At 35.2% G+C, this 23,688-nt stretch overlaps 1 protein-coding gene across 10 annotated transcripts in view; it reads right to left on the bottom strand.

Annotated features, from left to right (window-relative positions):
* The window catches only part of CEP135 (centrosomal protein 135), a gene marked incomplete at its 3' end in the record, with an annotated part of 32,711 nt that overhangs the window by 6,697 nt on the left and 2,326 nt on the right, over positions 1-23,688 (bottom strand). For 6 of the 10 annotated variants that reach the window (XM_080591132.1, XM_080591134.1, XM_080591135.1 and 3 more), the window contains exons 3-23: positions 23,249-23,413; positions 22,419-22,609; positions 21,737-21,904; positions 20,566-20,707; positions 18,899-18,983; positions 18,381-18,509; positions 16,368-16,583; positions 15,791-15,856; positions 14,626-14,776; positions 13,454-13,647; positions 12,827-12,970; positions 12,118-12,261; positions 11,397-11,474; positions 11,084-11,235; positions 9,244-9,359; positions 9,019-9,173; positions 8,480-8,535; positions 7,205-7,373; positions 3,969-4,079; positions 2,025-2,210; positions 920-1,129 (exon numbers count right to left, since the gene is read on the bottom strand). In XM_080591132.1, the coding sequence (XP_080447258.1) occupies positions 920-1,129; positions 2,025-2,210; positions 3,969-4,079; positions 7,205-7,373; positions 8,480-8,535; positions 9,019-9,173; positions 9,244-9,359; positions 11,084-11,235; positions 11,397-11,474; positions 12,118-12,261; positions 12,827-12,970; positions 13,454-13,647; positions 14,626-14,776; positions 15,791-15,856; positions 16,368-16,583; positions 18,381-18,509; positions 18,899-18,983; positions 20,566-20,707; positions 21,737-21,904; positions 22,419-22,609; positions 23,249-23,361 (2,976 nt within the window). In that variant the 5' untranslated portion in view covers positions 23,362-23,413. The remainder of the gene's footprint in view (positions 1-919; positions 1,130-2,024; positions 2,211-3,968; positions 4,080-7,204; positions 7,374-8,479; positions 8,536-9,018; positions 9,174-9,243; positions 9,360-11,083; positions 11,236-11,396; positions 11,475-12,117; positions 12,262-12,826; positions 12,971-13,453; positions 13,648-14,625; positions 14,777-15,790; positions 15,857-16,367; positions 16,584-18,380; positions 18,510-18,898; positions 18,984-20,565; positions 20,708-21,736; positions 21,905-22,418; positions 22,610-23,248; positions 23,414-23,688) is intronic. The other 4 variants (XM_080591136.1, XM_080591141.1, XM_080591140.1 and 1 more) reach the window with 4 other exon arrangements.

Genomic DNA, 23,688 nt, shown 5'->3' on the forward strand with positions numbered 1-23,688 from the left:
GACAAGTTGTAAAAACCAAACGGATTGGAAGTTTCTTAAAAATAGAAAGAAAACTGAGCTCGAAAAAACACATTAAAACCTAAAATTATTTAAAGCTATATTTAATTAAGAAATATTCAAATATCTGTCAAAGTTCTACCAAGAACTGGAGTGCTGGAAATGTTTGGGTAAATACCTGGAACACTAACTGGCTTTAATGGTGTAGGCTTTTGCACAGGTACAAAAAATCATATATACTGTGCTTCATTCCATTTGACTAGGTCAGCTCAATTAGCTTCTCAACTTTTGCCAAAATTGTAGAAATGTTTGTTTTCCTCATCAACTTCATTTATTATAAAGAAATCCTGTGGGGATTAGACCTCCTGTTCTCAAGGTCTTGAATAACCAGTAGCGGAAAGCTCCATCAAATCACTAAGTAAAGACATGACTTCATTAATAACCACTTCAAAAGAAAAAAGTTCAGGTATTATGAGCATTTAGAAGTGTTTAAACTATTTCAAAATATTTAACACTTTTCAGCTGTATCTAAAATTTCAATTTAATTGAGAAAATCCATTAGGGAAAAGTCTTTAATATATAAATAAGTGCAGCATTCACCTTGTATAAAAGAAAATATGTAAATCAGAATAAATTACAATACAGTAAATAAAACCAAATGACTATAATTTGCCTTCGCAGTTAACAAAAACTATTGCTGCCACATTTTTTAACGGTAATGAATGAAATTCTTTCTGTACATAAAAACAGATATAGATCTGGATAGAGCAAAATTTGTAAGACAATTCACACAAATAAATGCAAAACTACTGATGTAAATTAATTTACTTTGCTCTCCAAAGTAATTTATTCTTTTTTTCAAAAACCATTAAAAGCAGAAGATGTTTTATTATAACAAAGTAAATTTGCCTTTGTTGCTTACCCGTTCATAATCCATGCTTTTGGAAGCAAGCTGTCGAGATAAAAGTTCTTTGCTAGCCTCAAGTTTAACACAGAGTTCTCTCACAGAAGCCAGGTCAGCCAACACAGAAGACTTATCCTGATTTTCACGTTTAATGTCCTCTTCCAATTTGGACATATTTTTTGTAATGGAGGAGATCTGAGATTCGTATGCTTGTGCCGCCATAATATGCTAAACAAAGACAAATATGGATATCTCTTCAGTGTTGAATGTTAACGGTTCTCTTGTAACGAATTTTTTTTTCCTTTATCCTTCAAAATTAGCTTTCCCTATAAAACTACCATCAGATTACATTATTTTCTTCTTCTCTTTCTAAATCACAGCCAGGAAGACCTGATAAATGATCTCTGCAATTTTTAATTCACCATCTTAAAGGGCTATACAGGTATTATACAAAAGTGGAAGGAGGCTGGACTGCAGCATCAGAAAAGAATTAAAGTTTTAAACCCACAAAATATGATCTATTTCTTTAGTTGGCTTACATTATTAAGTCTCTTACTCTTCTTTTGGTTAATTAAAAGCATGAGACAGAATATGGTCAGTCTGGAACTGTTATACTCTAAATTTTCCTTTTAATGCTATTGGTCCAGCTTTCTGTACTATGTAATCCTGAATCTGGATTTGGACACTACTACTACCACCACCAAATTTCGGCCTTTACTCCAGCCACCAATGCTTCAAATACTTCATTCAAAGCTTCAAAAGAAATTTAAGAACGAAACTTAGACAATACTCATAAAGCTACATGCAAATATTCTGAAGCAGCTAAATAAAAGTTTCTTATAGAGACAGCTTAATAACCATGATCACCCAACAGAAGAGTTCTTAAAATACGTGCATATTCTGATTTTGGGATATTGGGCAAAGGAGGTTAGAGAAGGAAAACACAAGTAATCAGAACCAGTTACTGTTTCAAAAACTGTCCATATTTGAAACAGTCATGAATAGGAATTAACTTCTGTTCAAGCATTAAAAAAAAAAAAAAAAAAAAGTATGTTGACTTTATTACAAACCACTTGAACATATCTCATTTTCCCTGACAGAACTACATTGTGCAAGTTATTACCTCCTGGATTTCTTTTTCCAGAAGTTCTACTCTCTCACGAAGATGTCTCCGATCTGTATCCACACAAAGGAGTTCAAGTCGTATTGAGCTGCTTTCCCCTTCAGCTTGGTGAGCCTTGATTTCCCAGCCTTCAGCTTGTGTATGGACCATTCGGAACTTCTCTAACAAATCTTGGTTTTCTTTTTCCTAGATGAAACAGTAAAATACTGCAATGACTAGCATAACTTGACATTTTTTAACGCCTACTACTTATATTTTTTTAGAAGAAAGTAGGAAGTTTCTCCATTTTCTTAATCTTATTGTCTTGTCAGTTACTAAATTGCATCATCTCTTTTGCAAGTCCAAATAAAAAGTGCAAATAACTACAGTGGCGGCACTGAGTTTTACTAAATAGGAATATTTACATTTAGCGGTTGCTAATAAGTTTCAAGGCTCCAAAGAGAGGGGTTCTTTTGGACCTCTGAGTTGTCAGTGGTCACATTAAGGCGTTGTACTGATCCTTAGTGGTCTATCCAAGAAATTCCAGCAGTAGTCTATTTTTAGCCCTTTTACTTACTGCACTCTTACTAATATTTACATTACAGCAGTGTCTGAAAGACTGATAACCCATTTGGGCATACACACTGAGCAGTCTGTCATAAAAGTACAAAACTGCAGACTTTAGTGCTGGCAAGGTATGCAGTAATAGAAAAAATCCTGCTTGTGAATTTTAGCTTCGCCAACTACAAATGCATATTATAAGGCAGTGCTTAATTTCTCTTCTTTATTTAGCTACATTTCTTTCTTCCCCTGTTCATTCAGTGCACAGCATGATGAGCATACTGCTAATATGAATCAGATTTATCTAGTGAGGAAGGCTACTGCTTGTGAAATTCCTTCCTGCAGAACAGAATGAGGGGCATTAGGAAGCAGAAACTCAGCTGAAGACTGTGCAGAAAAGTAAATCCTTGTCTCCACAGAAAACATTCATATGTAATATTGGACAAATCCCTGAAACCAAACTTTCATAATTCGCCACTAGCTTCTTGGTACCAGACTTGAATGACTGGACTCCCATCTAGCCACATATGTAGCTGAAGTGCTTTGGACATATGACAGATAATTATAATCACTCTTAACAACTAAGCTCCATGTGTTTTAAACTGAAAGTTCAAGGCTAACATATACTACCTACCTTTATTTTTCCCTATGCTTTAGTTTCCACTTGTATAAAGTGTTTGAATTTGCAATGATTCAGCTAGCACAGGAAAGCTAAAGTCAGACAAAAACTCATTCTTTCCTAACCAAAGTCACATAACAAATTTACTAGTTCATGTTGTCTTGAAATAATAGTTTAAAATAAATAGAATCTATAAGATTTAGTTCACATATTTAACACTTTTGAATCCAAGCATCAGGATGAAATACATTTATCAAGAGCACTGTTTTGTCAGTAAAGCAAGAAGTCTGAAATCTTATTAATCATAGAGAAAACATTACAATGTCCTACAGCAGAACTACAGCTAAAATTTCATTTTAAAAATTGTCAAACATTAAAAACTATAGTTTAAGCTTGCATGTTGTCTAGTACCAGATATTTTACTAGTTGTGTTGTTAAAACTCACAAAACTCAAAAAGTAAAACAATATTCAAACATATGCCTGTCATTCTGCAGTGTTACGGACAACTGAAATTTTATCAATGGAACCGTGATGCGCCAGAATGTAATCAAAGCTTCAGATCTAGTAAGGCTTTGTATAAATTGACTAGGAACTTGAAAATACTGCAGATAAAAGTATATGAAAACTAAAAGAAGAAAAAAGGGGAGAGGAGATGGGGAGAGAACAGGACACAAAACCTCACATTCCTTAATTCGTTTATAGTACCCTAACAGGAGCATGTTATACTCTAATCCCAATAACATTACTGAAAACAGCAATGAGTGCCTACACATTTTATCTTTACCTTTAAAGCCATCAGGCTCTCAAATCTCGAAACTTCAGTTATATAATTATGAACCCTAGTTTTCATTTCTTCTTTTTCACGTATTGCATCTTCAAGCTCAGTACTGACAGCCTAAAAAGATTACAGAAAGGCAAAACAGTGCATTAGAGTAAATTAATCACCATATATTACTCTATCAGACAATCAAAGTAATTACATATGCCCTAGATTTTATTCTATTCTACTTTTAAGTAATTTAGTCAAATTCCCTTAGGTTTTGTAGGGTTCAAAAAATATCCCCTATTACCTTAGCGACACAAAAGAGTTCTCCAGGTAAGAATATCACAGAACAAATGTGAAACAATGAATATCATACCAGTTCACAAAATCTACAGATTCCCTGATGACACACCCGACTGATCTTTGGAAAAGTCAATATATGCATATTTGGGGGCTGGGATTTTTTTTTTTTTAAGATTCACTGTCCCTGATAAATTAATTTTGGTGTGCCAAATAACTACAAAAAACAACTTTAAAATAAACGTTCTGATGTTAGAAAGTTAAGCTGCAAGATAAGACCATATTTAAACATAAAAAATGCTCCATGGAATTTGAGATGTTGGAACTGCTAAATCTGGCCCTCTCTCAGGTTCAGCAATTCCCTTCATCCATTGTGTCCTCAAGCGAGGAGAGACAAAAAGGCAAGTATGTTCCATCCCCATTATGTACGTTCCACCACGTGGGGGAAATGGAGGATATTTCTTTTCCTTCGTCTTTTCATGGTATGTTAATATTCATTAACAGCAGCCTTTCCACTCTGTGCCTTACTTAGCTTATGCTGAATTCAGGTCTTCCAAAGCACACTGGGAAAGCTTTAGTCATCGTATTATGATAATATTTAACACTTCATCATATTAGATACCTGTGAATGGCATTTCTAATCTCAATGATGCACCTGTATGTTTATGTATTGTACCATACCTTTTACAAAAATGATTCAGGGTACTACATCACTTACAACATCTTGAACATTTTAGTGTCAGACTCAGCTGAATTGATGGAATGGAAATACATGGATTAACAAACACGTCTTTCATTATTTCTAGGGCTGACATTTACAATGAATTCAAACAAGCATTTGTATCTCAGCATCAAAACTGTACAAAGCCTTTGAATCTCATGAAGCTGGCAATAGCTGTATTTGTTTGAATAGGCAGTAAAGAGTTGCAACAAAACTCTGGGCTAGCTCTTTAAATCACAGTCACATATGCTTTAACTAGTTTTTCTACTGTTTAATCCAATAAAACAATGTTACTTACCCTACAAACACTGGGCATTTTTGCTATACAACATCCATGTGCACATTCTACTGCATCTATTGTATCCACTTCGTGCACTTGGAACTGGGAGACTCTTGGCCAGCAGTAACCAACTGGTCCACAAAACCATCTCATTATTCCTGAACACCTTACATGAGGGATTAACGAGACTGCATGCACTTCAGGCACTCCCAGCCCCAAAGAATTCCAAGTAAGAACAGATGGAGCAATGCTGATTGGAAGCATGCAGATGGACATGAACTATATATGCTGCTTGTGCTCTTTGAAAGAACTAGCCTTACACAACAGTGGTGGTTTCAACCTGTGAACCCTGGGGAACTCTTCAGGATGAAGATGCTACAACAGTAACAGTGATGGTGATAATCTCACAGTTCAATTAACTGAACCTCTCAACTACTTCTATTTTAGAGTTTTCATTTAACCTACACTAAACCATCAGCTTGAAACAGCCCATTTTTCTACAAAATATTCAATGATACCCTAAAGAAATAGACAATTCCTCAAGACATTAAGGATGTTATTTCAACTTCAATTCTATAACTGATGTAAGTTTAACTCATGCATTTACAGCATGCCCTTTTCAAGTATTCAGCCATCAGCAACTGAAAGAGACTGCATGCCTCTCCACTGGTAAGGTGACCACTAGTACACATGAACCAACACTCTGAGCCCACCAGGCAATCAGAAACCACTTCCCACCTACTTTTTGGCCTAAAGCTACTGACTGTCAACCTGTTAGTAAGGAATTATGTCATGACTCTCAACTAGTGAGAGCTACGAAAAGATGAAATCATATAAAACAAATATAAATAAGTAAAATAAAACTCTGCAAGCAGTCAAAGTACCTGCACAGAATCACCAGGGAAAAAAAAAAGCTGCAATGCACAGCTGAACTGATACCACCTCAGCAGACACCTACCTTACCAATGTAAAGACAACCCAATAAGAACATTTCTCCAGGCACCTTTGAATTCACCATCTAAAAATCCCACACAACCTTGACATAATGGAAAGGGAACCCCTCCTATTCCCATCGACTCTGCATCCTTATCCATTCCTGAAATCAGGAAACAAATTCACACTATTCATGACTACCATAACTTAAAATAAGTTTTCTTCGATCCCTCTACCCCGTAGCTTTTAAACTCTGTTGTATTTTCTCCCTCAAAATTGACTTTTCCCAATTTATCAGTGAAAGCAGAGTTCGGGCAGAACAACGCACAGAAATGGAAACTGACCTTACCAGAACTGGAGATTAAACACCTGACAACTCTTTTTTTTTTTTTTTACAGCCACCATTACCAAGACTCAAAGAAAAAAATCTACATTCCAAAACATGCTGATCACAAGTGTGGCATAATTCACCCAATACATCCAATGCTTCATGGAAACTACATGGATAAAACTAAAAAATCACTACGTACTAGAATATATTTGGATGTACTAACAACCTTTTTTTTTTTTCCTCTCTCCCTATTTATGAACCAATTAATAACCTGACATTTGCTTTTACAATGTGTTGCTCTCTCAATATCCTCTCTGTTCCACAGGTAATAAATACTTTTTTTTTTTTAAACCAATTAACTACCAAGTGATATAACCAAGTTACAAATTCATTATAGGATAAAACAGTTGTGTCATCTATTTATTTTATTTAAATTTATTTTTTAATCTGGGGAAGAGTGACTAAACTGAAAGCTTGTTTATTTTTCCCCCACTGTACTGGCTATGCATATAAAAATACCCAGAATAATTGCTTTTACAGTTTTTTCCCTGTCACTGTTAATAGCTCAGTGTTCAAGAAATGCCAATAATTAATCATACTCAATCAAAACTCAGGATGTAGCAGTTTTGATGTTCCATTATATGCAAGCAAACAATAAATTAATTCTTCAATAGTATGTACTGCCTTCATACCTGGTTTTCTCTGGTCATTGTAGCTAGGTCATCTTGTAATCGTCTATTTTCTTTCAGAGCCATTTCCTTTACTCTTCCTGTTTCTGCAAGCTCCATGTGGGATGCATCAAGCTGGCGATGTAAGCTAGATATCTCACGGTCTCTGCTGCTCAGCATGTCCTTTAGCTGGCTATCAAGTGAAGGATTTTGAAAAAACTTATTTAAGATGTCCCTTCTCACACTATATTGCATACTGCTGAAAATTATCAAACGTGGACTTCATATATACACAAAAGGCTGTGGTTTTTTTGCTTTTTTTTTTGTTTGTTTTTTACAAGGTACAATTCTTGCTCTCTGAAGGCTGACAAACACAAGCATAAACTAAACATAAACGTAAGTTAAGGTTGTAACATGTTAGTACGTAGAAATAATATGGACTTACTCTTCACCTTTGAAGATATGATATGAAAAAAGTCACACATTTATTAAGCAAACAGCAATTACAGATACTTGTGTTTACCTGTGTCTGTTAGTGATTACAGTATATCAGCACTTGCATGTTAATACCATAAAGGAAAAAGACTTAGTTCCCTGGATACCTTAGACTTAAAAGGCATCAAGCAAAACAGTAAGGAAGAGGTTACACAGAAAACTAGAAATATAAATATGAGAATTTCAGCAGACATTTGCCCTACTTTTTTTTTGCTGCAGATAATTTATGTATCAAGGTACCAAATACTCAGTTATACTGGCATTGAGATGTTATATATTGCTGTTTAAGTATTTTGTTTTTAAAAGCTATAGGTTTAAAAGTGATGCTTAAAAGGAGGCAAGAAAGAAAGATCAGACAAAACCCAGCTAAAAACTAAAGATACTTTAATAAGGAGCACTGGTAGCATAAACTAGAAGAATTAATTTGCCAATAATTAGAATTCAGCTCTTGACTTATACCTGAGTAAATCTAATAATATCTAGTGGCATAATTAGAATACTAAATAACCACTTCTTAATTGAGAATTAAGAAATGTTAACAATTTGGGAAAATAAAAATAGAAAAACAATCGTTAATTGTTAATTGCTGCGTTAACAGTACCCTAGCAGCATGCAATTAATTGCATGGGAAGTCTCTTCAAGAATTATATGTATCTTTCTCTACAATGTATGCTCCTTTACTTGACTTAAACAGAATGAAACCCCTTTCAACAAAATAACTAAAATTGCCATCTACTTTAAGATCACTGAAGATATTTATTGGGGAAAAAAATCACTGAATGAACTGATCTAGCCGTTACTCACTCTGTTGATGACTCCAGCTCAGAAAGAGTTAGACGTAAATGAGTAATTGTTTTTTCCTATGAAAATAAAAGCAAAAATTGTACTAGGTATTATTATAGTGCAACACTCCAGGATAGTTCAAGTTAAATAATTTTATGTTTAAACCTTTATTTCAACTCTTCATCTGTAAGTATTTACATCTTTGCACATTCAAATTTCCAAGCTTCTTTACTGAGACAGGATTGTCTTGTCAAAAATAGATGGAAGTCTGCAAAGGATTCTGCCAACTCAAGCTGGAACCATGTATCTCAGTACAAACCTCCAAGTGGAAAATGGGAAGAATACTTTTATATTTTCTTGGAGTGTATAGGGAACACACTAACAATCATAATTAAAATTTATTGAGTTGGCAAATGACTTTGTATTGCCTAGGTCCAAACACAGAGTTCATGTGATGCCTAGAGTTCTGCCCATGTTTTGTTATCAAGGCAAAATGTCTCCCTAAAATCTAATGGCTTTACAAATCCCCAGATGGAGGGCGAAGTAGTTACGGTACATACCTTGTTAGCTAAGTTGTCATCTAAGCATGCAATTCTTTCTGTTTTTTCATCTACAGTTTCTTGAAGACTGTCCTTTTCTTTGTCCAAAACAGTAATGGTACTTCTAAGCACATTGACTGCTTCATCATGTGAAGTGCTCTTCTGGTTTAACCTATCTATAAGTAAAGCAGTAAGTACTCTTGATTTTAAAAATAGGAAATAAAAGTAAAAATAACTAGTGATCACCTATTTCCTCCTCTAGCTTTATAATTTCTTCTCGAGCTGACTGCAGTTCATCCTTTTTGAGAGACAATCGGTGCTGTAAGTCTTCAATAGACCTCTGGAGTTGTTCATTTAAGAGCCTGGAAAATCAGTACACAGTTGAAAGAAGTTTGGGAACTAACTCAGGATCTTCAACTTGTGGCTCTTGAGCTGCTTGAAATGCTGGAACAGTTCCGGTGTAACCTCACGATAGGACTGTGCCATACTAACCAATCCTCTCCCTCCTAGACAGGGAGGGAGAGGACTATTAAAGACTGCTAAGGCCAACATCACCTGGTTGCTCTGGACCCCTGTGGCAAGTCCACCTTAACATCATTTCAAAATGGTGCTATGGAATAAGCATGATAATCCAAAACACTCATGCCCTCTGATTTTTGTTACTAGAAAAGCTAGAGAAACTTTCCCTTTTTTCAGTCCAGAATATCATGCATCGGCAGGTGAAGATCACTCTCATTCGATTAATTCAATTCTAATTCTAACTCTAATTCGATTAAACTTTAGAGGTAAAAAGGAGCCCTAAACACAGCAATAGCAAAATGTCACGGTGCATGAAGTGAAACCAAATGCTAAATGGATTGCAGCCCTGTTCCTCATCTCCTGCATTTTATAAGCACTGATACTTTCTTCTAATACTGAAAAGAATCTATCAAGATACTCCACTCCTATGAATGGTGTCACAATTTTACAAACAAATACACCAATGATTTTACCAACAAGTAGCCTTTGTACAATTTGGAGTGTTGGATGAACTGAGCCTTGCTTCTGAGCTTCAGCTCTTCACAGTTATCTACCCCTGCTACTGTACTGTATAACAGTACAGAAATATAGCACAGAATAGTACCATTTTGCTATATATATATTTTGGGAGTGTGGAGTGGGATGTGGGGTGGGACATGACATCTCATTTACAGCGTTACCTATCCTGTAGTGCATCTTGTATCCAATGTTCTCATTTCTACCTATATCAAAAGCCAGATTTCCAAATCTCTGCCCAGATTTATTCAGTTATCCATTTCCACATTCTCTAGGGCCTCTTTTTGTCCCACCACATTTAGATACCTGATGGGAGCTCTAAAACAACTTTAAGGGCCAGCATTGAGCCTGCAAGTTTAAATAGGCCTTAAAAATAAGTGGGTATACTTAATCCTACACTTCTAAGCAAGTTGGTCAAATCCCTGCAGACTGGGCCTATGGATCTTAAGATGCTAACTTGCAAAACTGTAGTATGCTTGTGATAGTGCTAGCACATGACAGAGGCTGACAGAAAAAAACAGCTCAAATGAGATGTCATTACAGACTGGCTCTCCATGAACCACTCGACTGTCAAGTATCAATGATGCTTGGCATAAAATCTTCAGTATTATTGACACCTCCACAAAACAAGCACAATTTGATCCCACTGCTGCAGTTTGTAAAGGCATCTGTCTTCATTTTAACAAACAGTACTCCTTTTAGAAATTTTCTGTTCTGCTACATTCATAAGCAGAGTACATGGTTGTTGAAGGAAACAGTTCAAGAAGGAGAAGAAATTTTTCATTCACTATTAGCCACAAAAAGCATCAATGTATCTGGTCATCAAATATGTCCAGGAGGAGTTCACTGTGAAAAGCTACCACAGCACTTTCCTTACTCCAATTTACTTTTCCTTAAGACAAAAACAGTACCAAGGGATATATATATAAAAAATATTTTATAGTCTTTCCCAACAAAAATATCTCTATCTATATCTCTGCTATATGTTTATAGAAGAAACAAAATTATGTTAGCATCTGTGAAAGAAAATTACATTTTGCATTAGACTTACTGAAGTGAGCAAAGCTCAGCTTTAAATTGAGAAGAATCATCAGATGTCTGGGCGAGTTTATTGGACTTCAATTTTAATTCATTTTCCAAAGAGTTTATTCTTTCTTTCAGGATAGAGATTGTACTCTTTAGTTCACACCTTTCCATTTCAAGCTACAATTAAAAAAAAGGCATGTTATTGTTGAAGAAAACTATCACAACTTGTTTTTTAAATAAATCTAAATTGAAAACAGCTAGCAAAATTAATTGCTTGAAATGTCTATCCTATTCCAGAATAAAGGATTGCTTGGTAAAAAAAAAAAGAATGTACTTACTTCATGAATATTATTTTCCAGTTCTGAAATATCACGCTGCATCTTTGATTTTTCAAGGTTAGCTGTTTCTTGCTGAATCTGAGGTAGAAATATGGGACTACATGTAATAAGATACATTATGCTTAAATGTAAATATCTGTAAGAAAACACTGTTCTACTTCTTAGATGCATAACCTAATGCAAAGTTCTCTATAAAACCAGAGAGCAATAGCTGAAAATACATTGCTCCAGTTCAATATACGTATAAACAATAAAAAAAAAATACTGAATCAGAGTTCTGTTAAAGGAAGCATATATTTATATTTGGTCCCAATTGAATTAATACTTGTGAGTTGCTGCAGAAAGATTACAGAGCTACAGGGCAACAGAAAGGGTCACAAGCACGTGTAGCTTAGCATTAGAAGAACATCTTCAAAGTAGTACATACACATAAAAATATTCTGTGGTTGGAGCTTCATATCTAGACTCTACGCATAAGGGGATGCCATGTTTGCTTGCAGACACTTCAAGCGTGTTCCTCTACCCCACCCCCACTTAGCAACTGAGTTTACAATGATAACTCAGAAAACTCATCCAGCTCTCTCAAGTGATTTTGAAATGAGACAAGTTGAAAAGTTACTGAAAAGTGGAACTGACTGACAGCCAGACACAAACACAGCAAAATTTCTAAGTCTTTCCCATATACCCCCTTACTGCAAGCAATGCAGCTAAAAAAACTCACCTTTATTTTTTCTTTTAGGCTTTCCTTTTCTGCCATTAGTCTTCTAAAGTCAGTCAGTGCAACGTCTCTTTCTTCTTCCACATGACTCTGAGAAACTAAATTATGTTTTGCTTCTCTTCTCAGCCTGTTTAATTCACTCTGAGACTTAAAAAAGTTATCATAGTTAGCATACATGGATTGGAATTAATATAGCCTACATGCTGACAGAAGGTTTCAATGCTGTTATTACAATAGAAGTACTATTATAGTCCTATTTTTCCCTAGATAATCAAAGTCTATTTCAAGTCACACAGTGTCACGACAACTTACGCTGCCAACATACTTGGCATTCCTCTACTGTTCCAAGTATAGACTAACTTCACTCTGTTTTCTCATCATTTAAGTACTACTACTACTTTTTTTTTTTCCCAGCCTGTATACTTACCCAACTTTCTCATGCATTCTTTTGATTTTTTCCTGATCTTTCTCATTTCCAAATGCCAGTAGAAAGTTAGAATGACTTTGAAGTTAATACACAAACATTGGAACGCATGATTTTATTAACAATTTTAAAAAATAGGTACATTTTTTATTGTTCTTAGTTATTTTCCAGTAGGTCTATACTCCTCAAGTTCTATTATAGAGTGGATTTTTTTCTTTTTAAACAAGCAGTAGTAAGATAAGTGCTAATCAGTTATTTCAATGCCAATGATAAAGAATCTCTTCTTACCTGTTCATAAAGAATACTTAATCTGTCTCTTTCTGCAGTCAATAATTTGACATTGGATTGAATTTCTATCATATGTTTTTCAAATCTGTCTAACATGGACTGTAGCTCATCTCTTTCTCTGGTGATCAATCTAAGATCTTCACTCTGCAAAGTGATTAATAAAATTTAGGTTCAAATATACTAATTAAAATATTTGGATAATTAAGCAATGCAAGAAAAAAAGAACTCATACAATTAATAATACATGAAAAATATATGTCTAATGAATTTTAATTCCCAGCAATGCCAGGCTTCTTGTATTATCTAACAATGAGAACTAACTGCTAAAGACAAAAAGCAAACCAGCTAACAATAAAATTTCAAACTTTTTTTTTCTGTATCATCTAATTCTATTTATTTTAAACAAACTGATCAATAGTGAATTAATGTTACTGTAAAATGTGAATAGGGAAATAAAAACAAGTTCATTGAAGTTACTCACAGTTAATTTTTTATGCTAAGAACATAATTAAAAAAAAAACTGCTACACATTTACTGCTACTGAAAATATATTTGAAAGCTCCCTTAATTTATTCTACAATGTTTCTGCATTATTTTTCCAGCCTGTGTTGACCATAAAATGATTACCTTTTCTGGAGTCCTACGGCTTGGGCTAGGCCTTCGTTTTATCATTTTCTGAAGATATTCTAATTCTCGCTTATAATAATCTCTGTCATCTTCTAAAGTTTTTACAAACGCATCCAGACGAGATGGAGATTTGTCTCCTAGGGCTATACCATATTCTAATCTCATTCTTTCTATTTCTAGGACAAGCTCTCGTTCTGCAGAAACAGAAATAAAACAACCGTACATAAGACTTATATAAAACAACCATATAGGAACCGTAAGAATTTCACCAGAGACATTTGCATTTGGAATGGACTAACACCCAGCAGCTGCCTTGGCACCAGAAGTCCTGGCTCACTGTTGTCTACACACGTCGGTAGTTTATTTTGCAACCAACTGAGACCTAACGGTATATTGGGGCTGTGTCAGTGTACATGCAGACTGAGGGATGTGATTATTCCCTTTTACTTACATTAGACCACATTTACAATATTGAATCCAGTTTTGTTTCCCTAGTACAAGAAAGATGTTGAGCAAGTCCAAGCTAGTTCTAAGAGCAGAATACTTGCCCTGTAAGGAATGGCTGAAGGAGCTGGGCTTGTTCTGATTAGAAAAGAGACAGCTTGTGGGGGACCTAAGAGAAGTATGACAATACCAAGAGGAGTTTATAAATAAGATGGAGCCATTTTCTTCACAGATGTGCACAGTGGGTAAATGAGAAACAATGGTGAAAAATTGCTACAGGCAATAGAAGGAAAACATTTTTACTCTGAGCATAAATAAACATTGTAATGGGTTGCCTAGAGAGACTGAGAAATCTCCATCCTTGAAGGTTTTTAAAGTACAACTGGAAAAAGTCTTAAACACAGTCTGAAGTCATTCACTCAGAAAGAGTGAATAAAAACGGTTTGGGATGAAATAAATTATTTTGTAAGAAACTGCCATATTATCGTTATTAGGATGTTGAGTGGGATCAGAATTCAGCTGCAGAAGTTCAGCTTTTGGTTCTCAAAAACAGAATGAAACATGCTTTTGAGACAAAATATTTCACTTAACTTATGATTCAAGAATTTCAGTCTTCTTTTTAGTTGATATATTAGCATTATTAGTCTCTGAGTATTATTAACTGTAAGATTTTCTGTTTCAAAATTTAAAGGAACATAATTTATAGGTATCTACATTTAATCACTTACCTTTTATTTCAAAGTTTTCTGTTTTTTCTGTCAGTCTTTGTTTCTCTTGTTCAAGCTGATTTAACAGTACTTCCAGATTTTCTTTGTCATCTGTTTTTCCAAAGAGTTCTTCATTCAGCCTCTCGTTCTGTCTACGACATGAGCACAAGTCCTGCAGTAACAAGTATTATTGCAAAAAAAACATTAGAAGTGCCAATAGATACATTTGGAAAAAGTTATTTAACATTTTGTTAAGCTTCTAGTATTCAACACTGTGTTCTTCTATTTAGCCCACATGTTTTATGTTGTAATATTTGTTAATTTGGCAATCATTCTTTATACTACTTTATGTTAAATCAATGTGAGCATTACTTCCTACACAGTTTGCAATCAGCAATGAAACAAGAAAGATTCACCCTTGCTTAATTCAACTCCTACTTCAAGAAAAAAATAGGAGCACAGTGAAATGTAAACATGGAAAAAAGTAGCAACTACAGAAACAAATACTTTTAAATGCCATTTAGAAACACTGCTGGTGTTAAAACAGATGACAGTATTGCATCTCAGTCAACTCAATCTTACAGCTTAGCAAATGCTGTTTGGTATATATTTCCTATAATTTTGTGCCCGGAAAATATTTTCATATTTTCAAGTTCATTAGAAATACTAAAACAAAACACCGTATGCAACTAGTACACAACTTGCTATATGCTAAACAGAGTTTGATCTTCAAGAAATTGGTAATGCTGTTATTTTTCATCTGGGCTACTAAACTTTGTTTCTATGTATGCAAGTAGCGCATAATTATTCATATGCTGGTGAAGAGCCAAAGTAGTTCCTACATTAAGAAAATCCTCTGGGATGTCATTATTAGTTTGTGGTAAAAATGATTATGTCAAGGAAGTTACAACTTTGGATAGCAGAAATAATAATAGCAAAAGGTATAATAAGGTCACAGGGAAGCATACTGTCTACAGAGCTTTCTTTAAGCTTAATTTTTGAAACAATATGATGTGGCTTCTTTAGCTTTTACATTTTTTACATTAGTTTAAGAGAATTTGGGGATACTATTAAAGTTTTCCTTTAAAAAAGCATTGTTGAATTTTATAATAAATGAAAGAAACGTGGATTACAGAATGATAAAAATACTACAAAGAATACTTGAATAGAAAGCATTTTTACTTACTGATTTAAGCCTTGCTATTGTTTCTTCAAGATCCTGTATTTCACCGTCTTTTCTTTCAATTTCTTTCTACAAACCAAAATTAACTTTTATGTTAAAAGTTACATATCCAAAATAACAATTCCTTTGTTATAAAAAATTAAGCAAATGGATACATTTTTTAAGAAATAAAGTATTATTATCTCCTTGCAATTTGCCAAAATTTATGTTCACATATCCACTAAAGCTCCTATGAACGGCAAGTACATAAAACTTGCAGCATATACACTCATTTTGAGCACAACTAATAAATGAATTGTTGCATGACTCTTAGAAGAAAAAAACACCCTCCAAACACAGGCATCACTCTTGCAAATGTCTGTTACCTATCAACAGTTTAAGGTATCTCAGAATTTTGTTTCATACTGAACTAACAGAAGAAGGAAGACAGACTGCCTCTTAACTAAGTTAATCTCACCCAATACAGTAATGAGACAAAATTGCTGTGATTCGTCTTCCTTTAGCCAATAACTTGTTGCAATTTTAAAAAAGTCACCCGAAAGCTAAGCAGATCCTACTCTTGTAAAATGTCATTGATTACCTTTGCTTCTCCTATTTCTTTATCTGCAGTCTCAAGTACAATTTCCTTGTGTCTTTCCAACTGCTGTGCCAGATGGTCTATTTCATTCAGTTCTTGACACAGTTCTTCATTTTTATTGCTTAAGTGCACAACCTCGCTAGTCACATTTTGTTTGGTGTCCAAGAGGTCTTGAATGCGATTTTCAAGTTCTTTGTTTGTTTGCTGAAGATATTCAACCTAAAAGATATTTTTCATTAAAATGTTAATGTGTTGTTAAAATGGACAGCAAAAGCTCCTCCCAGTCTTCTGAAATGCAGTATTTCTATATCCATGGTATAAAAGGGATATCCTGTTAAAAAAGACTGATTTTCTATTCTTAGAAATTAATAAATATCAACATGAAAAGAATATGATTTTACAGGTGTGCAAGGTGAAGGAATTCATTACTATACTGTTCTTTACATAGGTTCCAAACCCTGAGTTTTACTCTAAAAACAAAACATTAAAAAGCAGAGATCAGTATAGAAACCTGTCTTGGGCATCAGTCTGGTAGACACAGTGCACTTAATGTTTCCCTGAATTTCACAAGATGTGAAAACAGTTTCTGCTGTCCACCTTTCCAGTATATTTGCTAGGCTTAATTTCGCTGTTACTCCTTCACAAAAACGAAGCTTTACAGATCAGATTCCCCAAATCTAGCTTGCCTCCAACATAGGTCTGCACCTTAAACACAACATTCCAGAAATCCTGCTCTAGAGACATTTTTTTTCCCAGTATACCTTTCCCTGCAAGTACAGGGAAGAGAGGCAGAGACACAGAGTAGGAAAAAAACCCATATAAACAATAAATTACACTGTGTGGGGAAATGGGAGCCTGAAATACCTTGAAAAACATAAAAAAGTGCTGCACTTCCATCTCCACACAACTTTCCTCAAAACTCCAGAAAGAAGTGTTGCTGTAGGCCCAGAAGACAGTCTGAGCCTTCCCATAGCCATAAATGCTACTATGCAGAAATATCCATCTGTTTATACTCAGAGAGTAAAAGTGGTATGTTGGCACCGAGCCTGAACAAATAGCCTCAATGGCCCAAAATCAGCTCTGTGAAGCTCTGGAAATACAGCATAGACACCTGGGCTCACTCTTGTTACAATCAATATGTCATCAGCACAACTTACTAATTCAGGATCACTTTCCTGCTTTGGCAGGGGGGTTGGACCTGATGATCTCTTGAGGTCCCTTCCAACCCCTACAATTCTGTGAATACAGCAGTACTGCTTCCAAGTCATTGCTCATACCATATTTTTGCAGCACTTCTAATAAGCTCCACAGCCTGGCTCTGCGTGTCACTGTACACTATATACAAACAGTATACAAATGGTATACAGATGGTATAAATCCAGAGATGGACTATACTTGATCTGTATTCCTGCCTGCCTTGTATTTGTTTTGGAAATTCTCATTTTGAGACCAATATCAAATGCATGCTAATACACACATTAAATACAAACATCTTTATTTAAGCTCATCCTTTCCTTGCAAGTCTATGTTGGAGTAAAGGTGAGGACCATTTGAGTTAAAGATGATTCCTTGCTATCCGATGGGATTACTTGCAGGACTACTCCTCTTCATAAGTACGTATACCAATGTTAGTTCCTAAAAACATAAATGGAATGTACGCACATACAAAAAAAATTCCTAAAGAGAATAAGGACTTTTAAATTTAGTCAAAACAGTGTATCAAACAAATCTCCTGAATACTCTCAGATTAGAATTACTATACACAGATGTGAATTCATAGAATTATTTACAAAAAAGAAACAGGCTTTTAAAACAAGAAATGAAATTTATTTAGAGAAGGAAGACTACCACCTGAAAAGTAACATGAGTTAAATTGGTTGATTTTATACCTAATAGTGATTTTCTTAAAAAATGACCTAGAAGTTGTTGGGTTTTGTTCTGTTGTTGTTTTTTTTGTCTTTTAGACTGCTTGTATTTTGTGAAGTTTTGACTAACCAACAGTAATTAATCCATTACCTGCAAATTTAAATGGGCAATAAGCTTCTCATTACATTTACTTCTCGATTCCAGAGAGATAACCTCATGAGAACGACCACCATCCAATGCTAGCATTAGGCGTTCTATTTCTTTGTCTCTAAGCTCAACCTTCAAGGAAAAAAGAAAATCTGTATTATCTTCTACAGCATTTAACAGAACCTTTGTTCTGATAAACACCCATGTAACATTCAGTGAGATGCCCCTAATAAGGATTTTTTTTTAATTTAACATTCAATTTTCTTGTATTATGGATTTTTGTGAACAAAGTGACTTCTCTGACATAAGACTAAATGAATTAAACTATATTTGTGCGGAAAAAAAATTTGAAACAAGTCCTAGCAGAGGAAAGAAACATCTCAATTTGTGCAAGTTAGAATAGTAGTATTTCACAACCCCTACAATGCTTTAACAATGAGGTTAAAATAAAAATAAAATCAACATCATTTCGAGGGCTACTACAGCCAAATAATTATTAAAAAACACAACTGTAAACATACCTGCTTGCTGTAGTTTTTCATTCCACTTTCAGATATCTCCAGTTTTTCCTGTAGCTCTGTTACTTCTGACTGAAGTTCATGAATTCTGAAATGTAGCAATATACTGTTTATGTGGATTCACGGGATAATCACACACGCACACAAATTCAATACTAGTATTTTCTCTTTGCTCCTGAATGGAAAAATTTCACTAAAAGAAAACAAAACAAAAAAAAAGGAGGAAATTCTTCACTCAAAGGGTGGTGAGGCACTAGAACAGGTTGCCCAGAGGTTGTGGATGCCTCATCCCTGGAGGTGTTCAAGGCCAGGCTGGATGGGGCCCTGGGCAACCTGGTCTGGTGGCTGGCATCCCTGCCCATGGCAGGGGGTTGGAACTGGATAGTCTTTAAGGTCCCTTCCAATCCGAGCCATTCTATGATTCTACAAAAATAGTTTTGTTGATTTAAAATGTTAATTCTGAAGCTGTTGTTTGAGATACTGTGGCAGGTTGAACTTGCTTGGCTGTCAGACGCCCAACCAGCTCTTCTGTCACTCCCCCTCCTGAACAGGATAGGGGGAGAAAATAAGATGAAAATAAAAGGTCATGGGCTGAGATAAAGGCAGGCCCATCGCTTATGAATTACTGCAAAACAGACTCAACTTGGGGAAGATTAATTTAATTTACTACAAATCAAAATAGAGTAGGATGCTGAAAAACAAAGACAAACCAAAACCACTTCTCCTACCACCAGTTCCTCCTAGACTCAACTTCACTCGTTCATTCCTGACTATTCTACCTCCTCCCGTCCTCAAGCAGTTGAAAATGGGAGTTGTGGTCAGTTCACAATGCTTGGTCTCCGCAGCTCATTCCTCATCACACTTTTCCCCTGCTCTGGCATGGTGCCCCTCCTATGGGATACCGCTCTTCAAAACCTGCTCCAGTGTGGGTTCCTCTTCATGGGCCACAAGTCCTGCCAGGTGTCTGCTCCTGCATGGGCTCTCCCTCCACAGGCTGTAGCTTCCTTCAGGGCATATCAGCCTGCTCTGGTGTTGTGTCCTCCATGGGCTAACACCATGAATATCTGCTCCAGTGTGGCCCTCTGTGGGCAGCAGGGGGACAGCCTGCTCCATCGCGGTTTTCTCCATGGGCTTCAGAGGAATCTCTGCTCCAGCACTTGGAGCACTGTCTCCTCCTCCTTCTTCACTGACCTTGGTGTCAGGATTGTTTCTCACATTCTTCTCACTCCTCTCTCTAACAGGCACTGTGATTTTTTTTTAACCTGTTCTTGAATATATTCTCACAGAAACACCGTTAGATTGGCTGGTGGGCTCAGCTTTGGCCAGCAGTGGCTTCATTTTGCAGCCAGTTTGCTCCTATACAAAACATTACATCTGGCTTTTTTCCAAGATCCCTCATTTAAAATTCAGTATAAGAGTAGAACTAGTGTAGAAATTTAAGAGAAATCCTTTATGGAAATAAGTAGCTTATTAAATATCCTTGCAAATTCACCATAGGCAGCACAGTCAATCATTAAGTAAAATCCTAGTTAAGAACTATAGTGTTATTAAAATATCTTGAAATACCATTTTTTCCCCAGACAGAATTTTAAATGCAGAAAAGGATGCAGAAATCCCAGCAGCACATATTTCATGTCTATGCTTCAAGATTTAAAAATTCTTTAGCTCACCGATTATCTGCCACCTGAAGAAGGTCTGCGATGTAAGGATCCTCTGGCTGAGGAACTGGGTAGGCACTAACGCCCGATGGGGGGACAGGTTGGTCTATCTGCATGCGCTGACGCCTGAATGGAATGTTTCTTTTTCTGCCACCTAAAAAAGTCCAAACACGGATGCCTATTACTTGGAGTTTACAAGGGAGTCTTCTCCTTTTATACTAAATGAAATGTCATATTTATTCCACTGCTTCTAACTGGCACAAATGCAAGACTGTAATCTTTAGTGTAATAAGTTGATGAAATTTGCACATTTGAGACAACACAACTCTTGCAGGTTAGTATCAGTTTTGAAATAAGGAAACACACAAAGTCCGCTATAAGTAATTTTCCCCAGTGTGTAAGTCCCTAAATACTCTACAGCTCAAACTTCTTCAATCTGTTACTGGTTTACCTTCCCTCCAGATTAGACAGTAACTATAAGCATTAAGGGTCTTTAATAAGAATTATGCAGAGAAAGACTTTGACTCTTTAAAGAAAATAAACACCTGCTCAGCAACACAGAAAAAAGCAAGAAGACAGAGAACAGGAAAAGTAAGGAAAGAAAGACAGGAACAGGTTTATTAACAAAAGAGGGGATACCCAGGTGGCGGTCATTTTGTATTGTTAAGTAGTTCCACTAACAGTTAAAGAAAGCAACTAAAAAAGCTAAGTTAAAACAACACAGAAGGAAACCATTTTGTCTTCACATTTAAGAACTATTTTATGACTGAATAAACTTCTGCATTGTTTACAATGTTTTCTTTCCTTCTATCCTATTGTCATTGAGTACATGAATAAACTTCTATCAGGCAGAGTGGGTTCTTTGCTTGCAGGTTAATGTTATATTAAAAACAAAGCAAAACAGTATTGCCAGAGGGAAAAATTACTCTTTGTTATACAATTAAATAAGAATGTACAGTATTTGATGATGCAGTATGGAAAAATCCTAGAAGAGTGGTGAATCCTAGAAGAGTGGTGAAGCATACTTCACCACTGCAGAAAGACAGACAAAAGCGTCTTTAAGGGGAAGGACTTGAAATGCAGAAAGGTATGAAAAACAGAGTTACTATGAAAAGATTATGTTCTAAAGAGACAAAAAAAAGCCTAGAGGAAAGTTAAAGTATTTATGATTATTTACACGCACCAGGTGTTTGCACCACTGCTTGCAGATTCTTCTCCTGAAGCTGCTGAATTTTTTCAGTCTTGGATTTGTTCTCTTTTTCCAGACTTTTAATTTTATGCACATACTGGTTATTCAGAAATCTTAAGTCAGCTGTTTCATGTTCAACCCTCCTTAAGTTGGCTTTCAAGTCTTTAAAGGAAAGAAAGAGCAATTTTATCTTTCTTATTCATTATTATTTTTCCTAGTAGCACCAAAATAGGTATTAAAACTAAGCTTATATTCTTCTTCTATAACATGAAGTTTCCAAATACGTGTTTTTCCAAATTCCAATTCACGTGTTTATGTATATATACAAACACAAATATATGTTTAAACATACAAAAAACCCTTTGTAGAATAAAAGCAAATTTAACAACAGTATTTATTTACTTTAAATTAAAAAGTAGCATTTCAAAGTATGAAAGCGTATATTAGAAAGTTCTAACAGTTTCATGTTTGATTAAAATAATGACTTGCTGGACCTCAGAAGCTTTTTAATCACAAAGAAATATCTGCATATGAGCCTTAATTTAGTAAAGGCACTAAAGTCAATAACCACTCACAAGCATAAGAACAGATATGTGAATCTGCAGATTTGTCCACCATTTTATTTTGACACTGATGGATTAGAAAAAGTATCTTTTTTTAAAATTATTATTATTACCTTTAACGTGACGATCAGATTGCTCTTTCAGTTTTAGTATTTCCAAATGTAGTTCATTATTTTCCCTGGTAAGTTTAGCATTCTCTGTCTTATAAGGTTCTAAAATAGCATCATAATTGCTGAACTCTTTTTCGATTTTTCCAGCAGATAATTTTGCACTGCGCAGGCTCTCTGTTGTATGAACAAGATCACTAGAATCAAGGAGCATCGGACATGTTAGGAATGTTGTCAGCCTCTAAACCGCAGATTCAAATATTTATTAGGAGCTTAGAAACAAAACCTGTTGCCCAAGACCACTGTAAAGCACTGGTCTTAGGCAACACGGTTCTTAAGCGTAGAACAAATGGGTTCCAAGAAGGGCAAAGAGAACATTCACGTAAGAAAAACTGAAAGATGGGAATCATCCACTAGGAAAGAACAGGACAAATATAAAAAATAAAGCTATGGGGAAAGCGTATCAGGAGTTTACATGTGATGATTCAAAAGTCTGTTTTCTACATAAAGTGAGAAATTCACAGCTGTCCAAATAACTCCAAACACTATGTACATAGTAGCACTTGAACCACAGAAGAAAGCTATAGTCGAGAATTAAAAAGATCAGAAGGTTACTAGTATTTATAGATTGTTGAGATAATTACAGAGATTACCAGTAAGTAGATATAAAAACTTCTGTGAACATCAAATTAGGGGATAGAGTCTAAACCCATCTACTAGACACCAGAATGAGACAAATAGCGTTTAGATTAAGCATTTTCCCTCATGTCAAAAATTAAACAATGCCTCCTATATGATTACGATATTTTTTTTTTAACAGAGTCTTCTTTGAATACCTGAAAAGCTTTTCCACCAAAGGTAAGCTCTCCAGTCCCAGTGGCTGCCGATAGCCCAGCTGATCTAGACGTTTCCTGAGATTAACGAACTTCCTCTCTGCTGCTGTAGTCATTGTAAACACACCTCCAAAGTGGCTTTTCTAACACCCAGGAAAAATAGGACACCTGTGAAACATCGTCTGTTACAGCATTTCTTCTTTACAGCAGGAATAATGCAGAAAATATTAATGAAAAGTAATTTATTGCATACTAAATACAGCATTTAAGCATGTTCTGAAAACTTAGGTAAACCAAAGCAGAATTACTGGGCATCTAAAAAGCTTTCATAATATTTATATCTTTCTTTTAAAATTAATATTTGCCGTGGCAATTAATTATCTCTTTCTGAGCATTTCCTAACATCTTAAGAGTCCAAACATGGACTTCTCTTTCCAGAACTG

Source organism: Anser brachyrhynchus (genome assembly GCF_964034855.1).
Source record: "Anser brachyrhynchus genome assembly, chromosome: 4".
Lineage (NCBI taxonomy): Eukaryota > Metazoa > Chordata > Aves > Anseriformes > Anatidae > Anser > Anser brachyrhynchus.